The 17,057-nt window shown below is 41.6% G+C and overlaps 1 protein-coding gene across 1 annotated transcript in view; it reads left to right on the top strand.

Moving 5' to 3' along the window:
• Positions 1–17,057, top strand: part of LOC124114805 — a 37,866-nt gene that overhangs the window by 17,625 nt on the left and 3,184 nt on the right. Inside the window, exons 5-15 of the mRNA XM_046475577.2 lie at positions 2,674–2,855; positions 5,926–6,062; positions 7,959–8,121; positions 9,081–9,175; positions 9,369–9,591; positions 10,127–10,284; positions 11,845–12,016; positions 12,677–12,832; positions 13,635–13,787; positions 15,707–15,788; positions 16,863–16,932. Coding sequence (XP_046331533.2) covers positions 2,674–2,855; positions 5,926–6,062; positions 7,959–8,121; positions 9,081–9,175; positions 9,369–9,591; positions 10,127–10,284; positions 11,845–12,016; positions 12,677–12,832; positions 13,635–13,787; positions 15,707–15,788; positions 16,863–16,932 — 1,591 coding nt within the window. The remainder of the gene's footprint in view (positions 1–2,673; positions 2,856–5,925; positions 6,063–7,958; positions 8,122–9,080; positions 9,176–9,368; positions 9,592–10,126; positions 10,285–11,844; positions 12,017–12,676; positions 12,833–13,634; positions 13,788–15,706; positions 15,789–16,862; positions 16,933–17,057) is intronic.

Below are 17,057 nucleotides of genomic sequence, written 5' to 3' on the forward strand. Positions count from 1 at the left end.
GCTGTCATAACAAGTGTGGCGTTAAACAAACAACATATGTGTTTTTGGTATGTTTAATAATCAGCAGGCATCAGCTATGGGGGAAACATTGACGAGGGGGAGAGTTTTTCTCAGGGTATCACTGTTTGCCCTGTTTAGTTTCTTTGCAGCAAATGATTAAACATCAAGCACTGGGTCATACTTATCTATAAGACGACACAGTTAATCACCAATGTCCCACAAAATAGGAAAACTTTCCTGAATCACAACAGTTGTGTTTCAAATCATGTTCCCCTGCCTGTGGAATATTTAGTTTCTTCTGCTCCATGCTGCTAACTATCATGCCTTGAGGATGTCTGCTGGGCCGTAATAAGATAATCAACTTGTTGCAGATTCAGTATTTCTGCAATAGCTTAATTTTACTTTTTATATGAAAATATTTGGGTCTATTGGCAATTTATTTGCTAGGTACACTTATTTACCAGTATGCAAATCACTCACCTTGACAACATTTATGCAACAATGTATCATCACTAGGTGTGATTAATAGCACACATGTGAATACAACTACAGGAAAAATATATTTTAACATGTTATTGTGCTATACTTTGTGCAATTGAAAAACAAATAGTCAGATCTTCAGCCCAAGTTCCAGTGTGCTGAATCTGAAACAAATAAACAGCCTATCATTAAAAGAATTTACTTCTATTGACTTTAAACTTATTATATTTTACTTTTAGCCCACAATTCCCAGCTTATTTCAGCCATAGACTTGCAGGCATCTTGGCTGTGCCAGCAGCCTTCCTTATTTGTTCAAGTCTCACAAGGTTTTAAAGCAATGAGATCGTAATTGGCCATTTTGCTTGACTCTAAGATGAAAGCTTTACTAACACCTTTGTTTCACTGCAATGAGTTTTTTTAAAATATATAGTGTGCTTAATAATGAAATATCATGCATACAGTTCAATCATTTATATTCATCTGCTTCAAATTAAGAATAACAATAAATGTGTCTGCCTAATTCAATATTCATTGTAGTGTTTGTCATCATAAACTGAATATCTAATAATATTATCTTAAACTGTATTTTGCTTTATAGTTGAAAAAATAAATCATTCGTAACTATCCTCTGCATATTGTTATTAATCAATCCTTTCACTGATGGCCACAGTTCTTGCCATAATTCATTCACTCACAATTAGTTCTAACAACCATCTACAATCTTCAAATTAACTCGCCTCTTTTCATTCATCCCTCCCCTTTCCCATCCATCACTCCATTCCCTCACTCCCCTTTCCTATCCCTCCCTCCCCTATCCTTCATCCTTCGCTTTCCTGTCCATCCATACCCCTGCTTCCCTATCCATCCATCCCCCTCCTTTCCTATCCATCCATCTTCCTCCTTTCCTATCTCCCATCCCTCGCTTTCCTATCCATCCTTCCCTCTCCTTTCCTATCCATCCATCCCCTATCCCTCATTTTTCTATCCCTCCCTCCTTATCCCTCACTTTCCTATCCATCCATCCCCTATACCTCATCCCTCGCTTTCCTATCAATCCATCCCCTATACCTCATCCCTCGCTTTCCTATCAATCGATCCCCTATACCTCATCCCTCGCTTTCCTATCCATCCATCCCCTATACCTCATCCCTCGCTTTCCTATCAATCCATCCCCTATACCTCATCCCTCGCTTTCCTATCCATCCATCCCCTATACCTCATCCCTCGCTTTCCTATCCATCCATCCTCTATACCTCATCCCTCCCTTTCCTATCATCCATCCCCTATACCTCATCCCTCACTTTCCTCTCCATCCATCCCCTATACCTCATCCCTCGCTTTCCTATCCATCCATCCCATATACCTCATCCCTTGCTTTCCTATCCATCCATCCCCTATACCTCATCCCTCGCTTTCCTATCCATCCATCCCCTATACCTCATCCCTCGCTTTCCTATCAATCCATCCCCTATACCTCATCCCTCGCTTTCCTATCCATCCATCCCCTATACCTCATCCCTCGCTTTCCTATCCATCCATCCTCTATACCTCATCACTCGCTTTCCTATCCATCCATCCTCTATACCTCATCCCTTGCTTTCCTATCCATCCATCCTCTATACCTCATCCCTCGCTTTCCTTTCCATCCATCCTCTATACCTCATCACTCGCTTTCCTATCAATCCATCCCCTATACCTCATCCCTTGCTTTCCTATCCATCCATCCCCTATACCTCATCCCTCGCTTTCCTATCAATCCATCCCCTATACCTCATCCCTTGCTTTCCTATCCATCCATCCCCTATACCTCATCCCTCGCTTTCCTATCCATCCATCCTCCTCTTTTCTTATCCCTCCCTCCCCTTTCCTATGCCTCCCTCCCCAACTTTCCGGTCAATCCCTCCCTCCCCTTTCCTATCCATCCATCCTCTCCATCCCTTCTTTACCCTCCCCCACCTTTCCTATCCATCCATCCCTCCCTCCCCTTTCCTATCCCTCCCCCACCTTTCCTATCCATCCATCCTCTCCATCCCTTCTTTCCCATCTATCCATTCCTTCCATCCATCCATCCATCCCCTTTCCTATCCCTCCCCTACCTTTCCTATCCATCCATCCTCTCCATCCCTTGTTTCCCATCTATCCATCTATCCACAGTCATCCAGCTGGTCACCTCCTGAGGTGTGTGTGTTTCAGGGATGCGTTGTCTAGCTGCAGTCACCAGACTAAGACTTCTTGTCGCTGGAAGTCCAACGATGGCAGGGACACCTACAAGTCTGGGATGATCTACTACATGGAGGTTGTCGTGGCAACTGTAGGCAAGGCCAATGAAGCTCTGCTGGAAACTCAGAACTTTACCATCGACACTAACATGCTTGGTATGAAGACAGCACTTACGTTTAGAATAAATGTGGCTTGGGGTAGTTGTTGCAGGGTTTTATGGGACGTAGAAATGTGCATACAGTATGCACAACTGCACAACTTGGATGCAGATAATGAATAAACAGCATCACAAGGGCCTCACAAAGGAAATATCCAACATTTTACCACGAATTTGGAAATAATCGATTCTGATTGGTCAATCGGAGGTTGATTATAGATCTTAATAAACCCCCTATGATTGAAACAGCCGGTTTGATGGCCTCATCACCACGATGATAATATTCATAGATTACCAGTAGAGCTTATTTTAGTCATTGTTGGTAGGCATATTTAAATGATTATATCTACAATTATAGATTACAAAATACAAAGTTGCAATATTTCATAGATATCCCTGAATCTTTTCAGTCATAGTCTTAGCCAGAGTGAGTGAGTGAGTGAGTGAGTGAGTGAGTGAGTGAGTGAGTTAATATTTAACGTCACATCGGCAATATTTCAGCCATATCATGACGAGAAGTTATACATTAAAACACATTTATTTAGATTTAATAAATAACAAGTATTTGTCAAAGAGTGACGAAATATCCCCCGCCATATACACCATAGTACCAAATATGAAGACAATCCAGCGATTAGTTCTTGAGATATCGCGGCAACACCGTTTTCCAACTCTAAAAGCAGATTTGTCTGCTGTGACCTTGAAAATGGGATCAAGGTCACCAAAACCGACTGGTGTCTGCGGAGTCTGTATATACACCATAGTTCCAAATATGAAGACAATCCAGTGTTTAGTTCTTGAGATATCGCGGCAACACCGTTTTCCAACTCTAAAAGCAGATTTGTCTGCTGTGACCTTGAAAATGGGATCAAGGTCACCAAAACCGACTGGTGTCTGCGGAGTCTGTACATACACCATAGTTCCAAATATGAAGACAATCCAGTGTTTAGTTCTTGAGATATCGCGGCAACAAACAGGTGGGACGTACGGACGGACGGACGGACGGACGTACGGACGGTCGTGAATACTATATCCCCCGCTTCGCGCTTTCGCGCGGCGGGGGATAAAAACCAGATGGACAGTAAAATAACTAGAATATATTTAAAACTAGCATACAGCCATAAAAAGATATATGTAACAATACATAATAAAAAAGGGCTATAGATCGCCAGCAGCTGAAGGTAGATCACCATGCCAGGGTCCATGGGGACTTACAGTACCTTTGCTACCTCCATGGAGAGTCTTAGCCAGAGGCAGTGGGGTAGCCTAGTGGTTAAAGTGTTTGCTCGCATGCCAAAGACCTGGGTTCAATTCCACACAGGGGTACGTGTGAAGCCCATTACTGGTGTCTCCCGCTGTCATATTGCTTGAATATGGCTAACACTGGGGTAACAGCATACTCACTCACAGTCTTAGACTGGGAAACATTTTGTTAACTACAGTGCCAATAAATGGTTCCTAAAAAAAAACTTTTAAACTTGTGCCAAGGCTCTGCAGCTCAGTTTAACAAATATTACATTCATCTCAACAGCTTGAAAAATTAGAATATCAACAAAGTTCAAACAAGGAAAATCATCATAGTCTAAGGTATTTACACTCAATTGTCAAGCTATGTTTTGTTAATGTGTTTGTTAGAAAATATAAATTTGTAACTATTATTAAAGACAACAGTTCCAAATAGATCTACCTGGTATTCATAGACCGCCTCCGTGGTCTAGTGGTAGAGCGTCCGCCCGGAGAGCGGAAGGTCTGGGGTTCGATCCCCGGCCGCGTCATACCAAAAGACCTTAAAAGATGGTACTTGTTGTTACCCTGTCTGGCGCTCGGCATTAAGGGGCTAAAACAAGGACTGGTTGGCTTGGAGTCAGTATACTGTGTCTGAGTGGGGTATTCATGTTCAACTGCGGCATGGTATCTCAGTGAGCTAGCACTATAAATCGGCATCAGTCCGGACTAGTACAAGCAGCCACACAAACACATACACGTACATGCACGTTGCTATATAAGTGCAATAATCTTGGACGCAACATTAAACCTAATTACACCTCACCTCACCTAGTATTCATAAACTTCGGTCAAGTTTGTTTTCAACAAGTTTGATATTTTGTATATTTTGAAAATACATAATCTTAATTTCAGTGGAACCCTGATGTCATAACTTCTCCTTGATTTTGCCCTCCAATATCTCCCAGTACACTGCCATGAAACAAGGCATCACATTATATTGTGTCGTCCGACTGAGATTACGAAGTAGAACAGCATTCACAAATAAAGCCTAGGTTATTATGACAGTTCACCTGACACTCTGAATTAACTACTAATGTCAAAAATACTTCCCAAAAGTCAAGGAATTACCAAAAATGCAATTCCATTATGAACAAAATCTCATTAAAATCAGATCTAAGTTCTCGCTGCCGCTAAACAAAGATCTGAGGACATCCCATTACGGGTCACGTCAGAACGACCTTTCGCAAACTTTGACCTACCACTGAAACGAATAACAAAAAGTCGATATCAGCCAATGAGAAAGCAGCTTTCTCGAGCTTTACGGCACTCGTTTGAACTTTGCGATTTCCATTTCAGACTACGCTTGAAAAATATGTTGGCACAGTTCTCGATTAAAATTTTGAAAACAAACAAACATTTCGGAATGTCTAATATATGGTTGAGATTGTATGGCAGTTCTTCCCACGTACTATGCAATGCCTCCTCCGTTTAAATGTTTATCCCACGGAAGCGAGAGACAGACGATAATTTTGACGGAATCAGACTGACGGGCTGTAACTGTCATTCGGAATATCCCGTTTAAACGTTTTTCGAGGTTGCATGATAAGAAAACACATTCCGACTGTCACTTTCATGATCTGGTAAGTGATGCTTTGATTGGTCGGATGAAAGGTCGTTCTGACGTGACCCGTAATGGGATGTCCTCAGATCTTTGTTTAGCGATAGCGAGAACTAAGATCTGATTTTAATGAGATTGTTATGAACAGTGATAGTTTGCTGTTATTGACTATTAACATGAAATATGGATATTACATCACTGAACCAATGTGCTGATGCTGCAGTGAGGCCGGCGCCAGTGGACAGCCTGACCGTGGTGGACCGGAACACAACCTGTCTGTCCCTCCAGTGGCAACACAGCAAGGGGGAAGACCGGACCATTCTGTACACGCTGCATGTGAGGCAGGGTTCTCAGCTACAGGTGATGCATCCTGGATACATTCGGGGAAGAAGTTGTCAGTGCTATTTTCAACCCCACCAAAACAAAGTTAAAACCGTTCAGTACATCTTTCTGAAACTTTGCATACACGCAAGGCATGTGTTGAAACAGTGCCTTTTGCTATTCAGGAATTAAAACAATATATTAAAACATATGTTTCTGAAGCAAGAAGTCTGACACGCTCAGATGTGGGTTCATTTTCAGGAGCTTGACTCATGAAGAATTCATTCATGATACTTTGTATTCCCTTCAGGCAATGACCACCTCTGTGGTCTAGTGGTAGAGCGTCCCCCCGGAGAGCAGAAGGTCCAGGGTTCGATCCCCGACCGCGTCATACCAAAAGACGTTAAATGATGGTACTTGTTGTTACCCTGTCTGGGGCCCGGCATTAAGGGGCTAAAACAAGGACTGGTTGGGTCGGAGTCAGTATACTGTGTCTGAGTGGGGTATTTATGTTAAACTGCGGCATGGTATCTCAGTGAGCTAGCAGTATAAATCGGCATCAGTCCGGACTAGTACAAGCAGCCACACACACACATACACGTGCATGCACGTCGCTATATAAGTGCAATAATCTTGGACACGACGTTAAACCCCATTTCACCTAACCTCACCCTTCAGGCAAGTGCTGATTTTTTTTGTAAGCTTATTTTTCTTATGGCAACAAGTTGGATATGTTCAAATGAGGACAAATGAGGTTTCTGGTGACAAACTCATAAACCTTGCATTTTTTCTCAATAAACTGTTCCTATCTATCACGTCACTGACACCTGGTGCTTTTTGTTTTCAGAGAAATGTAAGCTTATTAACAGTTATAAGTTGGGAGGTAAGGTGAAATGTTGTTTAACATCATGTCCAAGATTATTGCACTTATATAGTGACGTGCATGCATGTGAGTGTGTGTGTGTGTGTGTGTGTGTGTGTGTGTGTGTGTGTGTGTGTGTCTTCTTGTACTAGTATGGACTGATGACGATTTTATAGTGCTAGCCCACTGAGATACCATGCTGCAGTTTAGCATGAATACCCCCCTCAGACACAGTATACTGACTCAGAGCCGACCAGTCCTTGTTTGAGCCCCTTAATGCCAAGTGCCAGGCAGGGTAACAACAAATACCATCTTTTAACGTCTCTTGGTATGACGCGGCTGGGGATCGAACACCGGACCTTCTACCACTAGACCAAAGAGGCGGCCAACATTCATAAGCAAGCAAGGCAGATGGGGATATGGTTGACTGCTTGTTACTTTTTTTATGGCTTTTCCTGGACATTGAGTTAGGAAGCCAGTCTCATTAAAATCAAATCTTAGTTCTTACTAGCGCTAAACAAAGATCTGAGGACATCCCATTACGGGTCACGTCAGAACAACCATTTTCGCGAATTTTGACCAACCAATGAAATGACTGACAAGAAATCGACATTAGCCAATCAGAAGGCAGCTTTCTCGAGCTTTACGACACTAGTTTCAAACTGGTGACTACGCTTCGAAACATATTTTGACGTATTTTTGATTAAACAAAATTAAAACTGATAAGAAGAACATTCTGGAATGGCTTTTTAGATGGCCTAGATTGTATGGATATAATCATAAAACCCGTAACTGTCGTTCAGAATACCCCATGTTAAATATCTAGTGGTTGCATGTTTAGAAAACACATTCCGACTGTCACTTTCATGATCTGGTAAGCGAAGCTCTGATTGGTTGGATGAAAGGTCGTTCTTGACCCATAATGGGATGTCCTCAGATCATTGTTTAGCGGTAGCTAGAACTAAGATCTGATTTTAATGAGATTGGATAGGAAGCCAAACTCAAGAGTCTCACTGGTTGAGCAAAGCATCATATATGATAATGTACATCCAGTAAACTTTTTTAATTTTCAGATTTACAATTACACTGACATCAGCACTGTTACTACATGTGGGCTGCATCCAGGCAGGACGTACACTCTGCTGGTGTCATGCATCCCCATCCCTTATACCTACAGCCAGCCCCATGGCTTCTACAGTGAGTGGACCTCCGTTGTAGCCAGGACCATGGAAGATGGTGAGTTGATCAATCATACATTGTACTACTGTATTTCCTAGCCATCTCCCTGTATGACACACCGTCTGTTGTGTAACGCCGCACTCAGCAATATTCCATCTATATGGCACTGGTCTGTAATTAATCGAGTCTGGACCAGACAATCCAGTGATTGATATCATGAGCATCGATCCACGCAATTGGGATACGATGACATGCATCAACCAAGTCAGCGAGTCTGACCACCCGATCCTGTTAGTCTTTCGACAAACCTAGTCACCTCTTACAGCAAGCATGGGTTGATGGGTACAACGTGTCAAGCCCATTTCTAGTGTCCCCGCTGTGATATTGCTTGAATATAATAGCGGCATAACGTCATACTCACTCACTCACTCTGCCATACTAAGAGCCCACTGGTGGGCCCAAGACAGATCAATCACAAAACATATCTATTTTTATCTTGTGTTCTGTTCTCCCAGTCTCCTGAAATCCATTCTTGACAAACATGTTTTTATATAAATGAATTATTCTAAATATGTTGAAAGTTAACAACTTGTACCAAATCCTTTTCATGTTATGTGAATAAAATATACAAAGCTCAAATCAATCCGACATATTGTGTGTCATCATGCCCTAAAGGTATGACCGGTGAGGAGCCAGGTAAGAATGGGTTGGATGGTCAGGTTCGGTGACTCGGTTGATGCATGTCATCGTACCTCAATGCTTAGATTGATGCTAATGATGTCAATCACTAGATTGTCTGGTCCAGACTCGATTATTTACAGAACGCTGTCACATAGCTGGAATATTCCTGTGTGCTGTGTTAAACAACAAACAAACAAAAACTGATGGTATGGATCCTCACGCATTCAGTCACTGGTTTGCTTGGTCCAGACTTAATTTAGTTTGCCATTATAAAGATGACTGTGAACAACATTTAACATTGGCTGTAGTATTAGACTGCTGCATTTGTTCTTCAGTGCCGAGTGGGGTTCCTGGTATTGAGATCAGCAGCTTCAGATACCACAAGTGCAGCTCTCAGACCTCGGACTGTGAGGTCACCATCTACTGGCAGGTATGTACAAGGTGTATCTGGACCAAAAGGTAACAAACCTGTTAAATCTATATATGATATCTAAACCCTTTCACAAAGTCACTATACCTGTGATCAATGGCTGAAACACTGTGATGTGACTGAAATACTCACTCACTCACTCACTCACTCACTCATAAATCTCTACTAATCCGCTGTCTTACTGACCCAACAGCCAGTTCCAGACGTGGAGTGTAATGGGGAGATAACTCAGTACCAGGTGACACAGATCGACACGGAGATAGGACAGAAGCAGGAGTTTGAGGTGGAGGGATCGGACACATCGATCAACCTCGGGATCAAGAAGGTCAGACAGTACTTGATCAGATTAAAAGCCAGAACTCGGGTCGGATATTCAGAGCAATCCGCATCCATGGAGATTCCAGCATATCAGTACAGTAAGTAAATAATTTTGCAAGATTTTCGGGAAATTTTGTTGCAAATTGTAGAGTCACATTTACTAAAATCCGCAAACAAGATCTTCAATAACAATTAATAATTTTCTGACAAAGGCACTTGTTTGATCAATATATTTGATAATAATGTTCCATCTATCATCGAGCCAATGCATCTCTCTTCCCTCTGTGCTGTAATATTGTTCGTTTGTTTGTTTGTTATTTAACGCCACACTCAGCAATATTCAAGCTATATGATGGCCGTCTCTAAATAATCCAGTGATTGCATCTACATGCATCAACCAAGTCAGCGAGCCTGACCACCCGATCTCGTTAATCGCCTATTACGACAAGCACAGTCGCCTGTCACGGCAAGCATGGGTTGCTGAAGACCTATTCTTCACAGGTCTGCTGCAATATCATGACCAGGTAATCAGTAAATGTCAGAACATATGTGTTACTTTATTATAACAGCTTGTATTTACACCATGTATAACTTGGTGCCATTGGGTTCATGTTCCCTCATGACCTATTGCAGAGTTGCCTCCCCCTTCTGACGTCCTGGTGGAGGCCGAGGGTTCTGTTCTGAACATCAGCTGGGGCCCCCCTGAACACTCCCAAGACTCCCCCAAGGGCCACACCCTAGGGTACACACTCTACTACTGTACTAGATCCAAGTCCACTTTCAAATGCAGGGTAAGAACTGAATAAAAAGCTACTCATCATAGCTGTTGGTAAATATTGTGGTTCGGTCACTGTGCCCAGTGAAGGGACTGGTCATTTACAATAGAGAGAGAACATGACACAGCAAATGAGGTGGGTCGCCAAAATGTATCACTAAACATAATTTAGGGTTTAGGGACTAGTCATTTATTATAGGGAGGGGGAGGGGGGGCATGACAAATGTTACAAAAAATAGTTGGGGGTGTGGAGGGAGGGGGTTGGGGAGAATAATACAGCCCTAAAACCAATCCCCCTACCCCATAATAAATGATCAGTCCCTGAGGTAAACCAGCATGTCAAGAATACCAAGGATGTTACTGGTGTTCACAACTCAAGAGCTATCTTATTATGCCTTGTAATCAGCCAGTGATCTCCAATGAACACTTTGGGGGCACGGGTGGCCGATTCATCTAAGGTACCGTAATTACCTGCGCAGAATTGTGTCCCTTGGGCACACCAGAAACCTACGTTTGTGAGTTCAAATCCTGGTTCTCCCCAATTATGTTTCAAGGTTTGTCGTGCTCTCGCGTTTCAAGAAAGTGGTAAACACCCGAGACCTGCATCCCTTCGGGCTTTCCTCCCATATTGAGCTGACACCCTGTGATATAACTGGAGTACTGTTAAAAGCTGGCTGAAACCCAACTCACTCACTCCATTAACAATTTGTATAGCACCATAATTAACTGTATTAATGATTTTAAAATTATTTTTTAAATTAATACATTATCCTCACAAAACAAAAATAATGGGATATGGGTTTAGCCAGACATCGTACAAGATATCTCTTTCAAATCTACCGGTATATGCACACATCATAAATACCTGGGCAACACACTTTGTGAATTTAGTGGCAAAACTCTTTTTACGATTCTCTGTGTACTTGGGAAAAAACTTCCAAACAGTTGTTTTAGGATGTAGGTCAACCCTCAGATCCCCTTCTCACTTTCCAGCCCCAAGTCACAAAACCTCCAAATATATTTATGAATTACCCGACTAGATCTAGGCTCTGATAATATGGTGATGATCATGTTATCTGAGAAACAAATGATGGGTAGCTGGAGGCATGATCTGATCTGTCTAATGGCTCCAGGTAACACTAAGGGATTCTTCTTGACATACACCATGATTAGGACTGGGATGAGTCCAGATTTACTATCCTGTACCCATCCCCCTATTACCCGAAAGATAGGTACAAAATGACTGGGAATAGTTTGACCGAACTCCTGTCAAAATGTATTTAGATACACGTATAAACCGATCTGATCATGCATACACTGAAGTTGAGTGAAGTTTTATCTTTATGCAAACATATAAAGTCAGAAGGAATGGGTGCATAGTCAGAATGACACATCCTACATTTTCTTTTTCATTTATTACTCCATGATAATTTTATTACAAAAGATAACAGCCATATATATATATATATATATACAAATTCCCCTATATGCCCCTGTGGCGTAACGTATTGTATACAGTATGAAAACAAAACATACTTACATAAGTTCCATGGATATTTGTGAACTTTATTTCCAGGACCCTATTCAGTTGCTCCACCTCCCCATCAATCAAACATCCTTCCAGTGGGAGGTGCCTGATGGTAACCCTGACAACAAGATGATTGGCATATCTGCAGAGATGGAGATATCCACTCAGAATTACAGCAGTGGCTTGTCATGGAATGAGTGTGTGTACAACAAGAGGCCGAGTGAGTGCTGGAAACCATGTCTAATACAGATGGAATGAAAATGTGCAAATATTTATATTCATATTATGCATTGAAGTATTTTTAGAAGTTCCTGATTCTGTGGATCCTGTTGATATCATGTTCAAGTGAATGTTACTTATGTCCCAATCTAGCTACCGTATATCATTTTCTGTGGCCTTTAAAGCATCCAGTTTGGACCAACCACACTTCTTTGATCTGATTTGTGTTTGTTTGTTTGTTGTTTAATGCCGCCTCAGCAATATTCGAGCTATATGACAGTGATCTGTAAATAATCTGGACCAGACAATCCAGTGATTGACATCATGAGCATTGATCCATGCAATTGGGATCGATGACATGCATCGACCAAGTCAGCAAGCCTGACCACCCGATCCCATTAGTTGCGTCTTACGACAAGCAAAGTTGCCTTTGACGGTTGCTGAAGACCTATTCTACCTCAGGTTTTCACGAGTCTCTCTGATCTGAAAGTTATTTCCTCTGAGCAATTCTGGATATGAGTTGTAGCTCCAACTAGATACTGTCAATAAATCGGGCCTATCATGGAAATTATACTTGTACATTCCAAACCTTGAGCTTTAAAAATCAAAGTGGCCTTTAATGTATCATGCAAACCTATCTCTACCTTCCATTATTTTTCAGATCTTCATCCTCCACAAAACGTCCGCTTTTCACGCAAACAGCCTCACAATGGCCTTCGAGCTGACTGGGACACGTTTGACCCCGCAGACGGCCCTGTGTGTATCAGCCACTTTGTGTTGTCTTTCTGTGTCTCCTACAGTCAGGCTGAATGTGCAGGTAGGTGCAGCATGTTTTATTGGCACCCATATTATTTCATGATTTCAGAAGGGGTGGTTGGGTAGCCCAGTGGTTAAAGCCTTTGCTCGTCACGCCAAAGACCCGGGTTCGATTCCTGACATGGGTACAATGTGTGAAGCCCATTTCTGGTGTCCCCCGCTGTGATATTGCAAGAATATTTCTAAAAGCAGCGTTAATGACAACCATTTCTTGACATAAACATAAATATGGTGTGATCTTTGCAGGCCCCACAGTGAACCAGAATTTGTCAAACTATCCATATGTATTTTATGGCCCAACTGTGAACCAGCTGTCTAACAATCAATATGAATTTTACTGTTCCCACAATGAACTAGACTTTGTCTAAAATTTCACTGGCCCAACTGTGAACCAACTGTCTAACAATCAATATGAATTTTACTGTTCCCACAGTAAACTAGACTTTGTCTAAAATTTCACTGACCCAACTGTGAATCAACTGTCTAATAATTAATATGAATTTTACTATACCCACAGAGAACCAGACTTTACCTAAAATTTCACTGGCCCAACTGTCTAACAATCAATATGTACATTGTATGTTACTGTTCCCACAATGAACCAGACTTTACCTAAAATTTCACTGGCCCAACTGTCTAACAATCAATATGTACATTGTATGTTACTGTTCCCATAATGAACTAGACTTTGTCTAAAAATTTCACTGGCCCAGGAGAGAACCCAACTGTCCAACAATCTGTATGTAATTTTACATCCTTGTATTTTAGTTCCTTGGGTGATTGATGTTTGACGGTATTTTCAGGGCCATCAGTGCAGGTCAATGTGTCCAACAAAGATGTGACTCACGTCATCCAGGGTCTGTCAGCAGGAGTGAAGTACAGGGTGACACTCCGAGCTGTGTCCAGGTCAGGGGAGGGGCCAGAGAGTGAAGCCATCATCAAAGAGGTGACAGAAGGTAGGGGGATGTCACCATGTTATCCAGTTACCATGACTCTGTTTATCATATGGGGGCGGTCGGGCAGCCTAGTGGTTAAAGCGTTCGCCCGTCACGCCGAAGACTCGGGGTCGATTCCCGACATGGGTACAATGTGCGAAGCCCATTTCTGGTGTCCCCCCGCCGTGATATTGCTGGAATATTGCTAAAAGCGGCGTAAAACCATACTCACTCATTGTTTATCCTATGTAATAAATAGAGGTTATCACGCGAGTGTGTTTGGGGATGGTAAATATCCTGCATTAGGAATAAACATTGTATTTAGCGAGCCTTGGCGAGCTAAATACATAGTGTTTATTCCTAATACAGGATATTTACCATCCCCAAACACACAAGCGTGATAACCTCTTTATCATATAATGTCATTCTTTAATTCTGTGCTTTAAAATCGCTTTCCCTCTCTCACAAACACTACCGAAACATTGCGAGTTTTCCTGGAATGCGCGCATTAATATTTATTACGTCACAGGGTAAGTGATTAGTCAGTCGGACAGTAGCCAATATAGTTCCAACTGAAATCTGTTTCTTATACAGTGGCAAAGCAACTTATACGCAAAACAACAGTTGTTTTTAATTGCCTTTCGCGGCAATCCATCGGTCTGTCCGCTAGAGTAACTGCCCTTTGTCAAAGGGAAGCTATTCTAACTCTAGTCTATGAGACGTCACGGCCACGGTCAGATGTTGTTGACAGTCCGTCTGTCCTTTCATAACGTTAAGAAGTGTAGTCAGATGTACACACAGCAACAAAACAAAACAAGATAACAGTTCAAACATATTTCGGCCGAATCCAACCATTTTGATTTGTGGAGAAGGTTTCAAGCCACAGAGGTCTACAAGCACAGATATGGCTACTGATCCCGCTTGGCTAGGCGTCGTGCCCTCGCAAAATTGTTTCGAAAATATATATCTCGAAAGTTGCCAAAACTTATAAAATGCCTTAGCTACGTCACAGTTAGACACTGATTTTCAGTATATTAGACTCTTCGTTTGATAATGATAGCAATTACCCCTGTAGTTTATCCAGATTCACGATGGTTAATTCTGACTCGATCGACGAATGACGAGGGCGACGCCATGTTTGTTTATAAACAGTGAAAGTAGTCCTACTTGACCTTTGATATTTGCATCTCTATCCGCATATGACCCCAACGGATATCGTTTTTATCCGTTGGCTTTATCCTGCCGAGAAACCTACCCATTATATGATAACAATGAATATCAACATCTTTATTTACACTGTTAAGATGTTTCTTTACTAATACTGTAGCTAGCACCTATAGCAAGTTAACACCTTTATCAGTAATTTCATATAGTTTGTCAGGTGAACATTGTGTGTAGTGATAAGGAAATAAGTGCAATAATATCAGGTATATAATAAAGTCGGTTAGCTGTGTATTGTGAGAAGTGATGTGGAAAATAGTACAACTATATTGATATCAGTAATAAAGTTTGTCAGGTGTGCATTGTGATAAGTGCTAAGGAATTTGTACAACAATATCAGTTATCTAGGCCTTTAGAAAATTGACAAAGGGGGTGCTCATAAAAAACATACACAAGCTCAACTTGCTGTCAAAGATTGAGCAGGAGGGAAGAAAATTAGCATTGATGAAACTCAATGAAGTTTTTTATTATAGTTACCAAGCAGTTATATTCCTCTTCTATACTGCAGTGCTTTCTGAATAAATAGGTGTAATATACACAAGAAAATAAGGACATACGCAAATTTTCGAACTTATTACGGGGCACTTATAGATTACTTACAGACTGGTGAAGAAGTTGCAAGGTCATAGGGCAGTTATAGGAGCAGTCCTAATACTGCTGCAGTTTTCTAGCTGTACAGAAACCCATAATCTGACACTGGTAACTGTTTATATTTTCAGCTCCACAGTTTACGTGGGTGGTGGTGCTGGTTGTGGTGCTAGTCCTTGTCCTGTTGGTATTTGTCCTGTGTGTGTGCTGCTGGTGAGTAGGGGACTACCGGGGCCTGATCCCGTCCCCTTATATGGAGCTCAGTGATGTGACAGAGACACAGAGAAGGAGTAGTAACAGATATGTTTGTAGGGGTCGGTGAAAGGTGTATGAGAGACAGAGAGGTATAATAACAGATATGTTTGTAGGGATCTGTGAAAGGAGTATGAGAGACAGAGGTATAATAACAGATATGTTTGTAGGGATCTGTGAAGGGAGTAGGAGAGACATAGAGGTATAGTAACAGATATATTTGTAGGGATCTGTGAAAGGAGTATGAGAGACAGAGGTATAGTAACAGATATGTTTGTAGGGATCTGTGAAGGTAGTAGGAGAGACAGAGAGGTATAATAACAGATATATATGTAGGGGTCGGTGAAAGGAGTATGAGAAACAGAGGTATAATAACAGATATGTTTGTAGGGATCTGTGAAAGGAGTATGAGAGACAGAGGTATAGTAACAGATATGTTTGTAGGGATCTGTGAAAGGAGTATGAGAGACAGAGGTATAATAACAGATATATTTGTAGGGATCGGTGAAAGGAGTATGAGAGACAGAGGTATAGTAACAGATATGTTTGTAGGGATCTGTGAAAGGAGTACGAGAGACAGAGGTATAATAACAGATATATTTGTAGCGATCTGTGAAAGAAGTATGAGAGACAGAGAGGTATAATAACAGATATATTTGTAGCGATCTGTGAAAGGAGTATGAGAGACAGAGGTATAATAACAGATACATTTGTAGCGATCTGTGAAAGAAGTATGAGAGACAGAGAGGTATAGTAACAGATATATTTGTAGTGATCTGTGAATGGAGTATGAGAGACATAGAGGTATAATAACAGATAAGTTTGTAGGGATCTGTGAAAGGAGTATGAGAGACAGAGGTATAGTAACAGATATGTTTGTAGTGATCGATGACCTTGTGTATGGAGATGTGACAAGGACAGAATGAGCGCGTCTATATTTGAAGGACTACACAAATTTGTTTGTACATATGTAGTTTATACAACACACTTTTGTCGACCTTGACATGTTTAAAGCCAGTCTGTGTTTGTCTACAGGAAGGTGCACAAGCTGACAAAGGAAGAATTCTACTTGCCTGTCACGATGCCTAAGTTTCCCGCTTCACAGGTGTGTATGTTAATGTTCATGTGGCACTGACACAACCATCGAAAAAAGAGGACGGGGCAAGACAAGGTCTTGTTATTTCCTGGTGAATCAGACCGCCTCCGTGGTCTAGTGGTAGAGCGTCCGCC

Source organism: Haliotis rufescens, unplaced genomic scaffold (genome assembly GCF_023055435.1).
Source record: "Haliotis rufescens isolate VD_foot unplaced genomic scaffold, xgHalRufe1.0.p SCAF_2, whole genome shotgun sequence".
Classification (NCBI taxonomy): domain Eukaryota; kingdom Metazoa; phylum Mollusca; class Gastropoda; order Lepetellida; family Haliotidae; genus Haliotis; species Haliotis rufescens.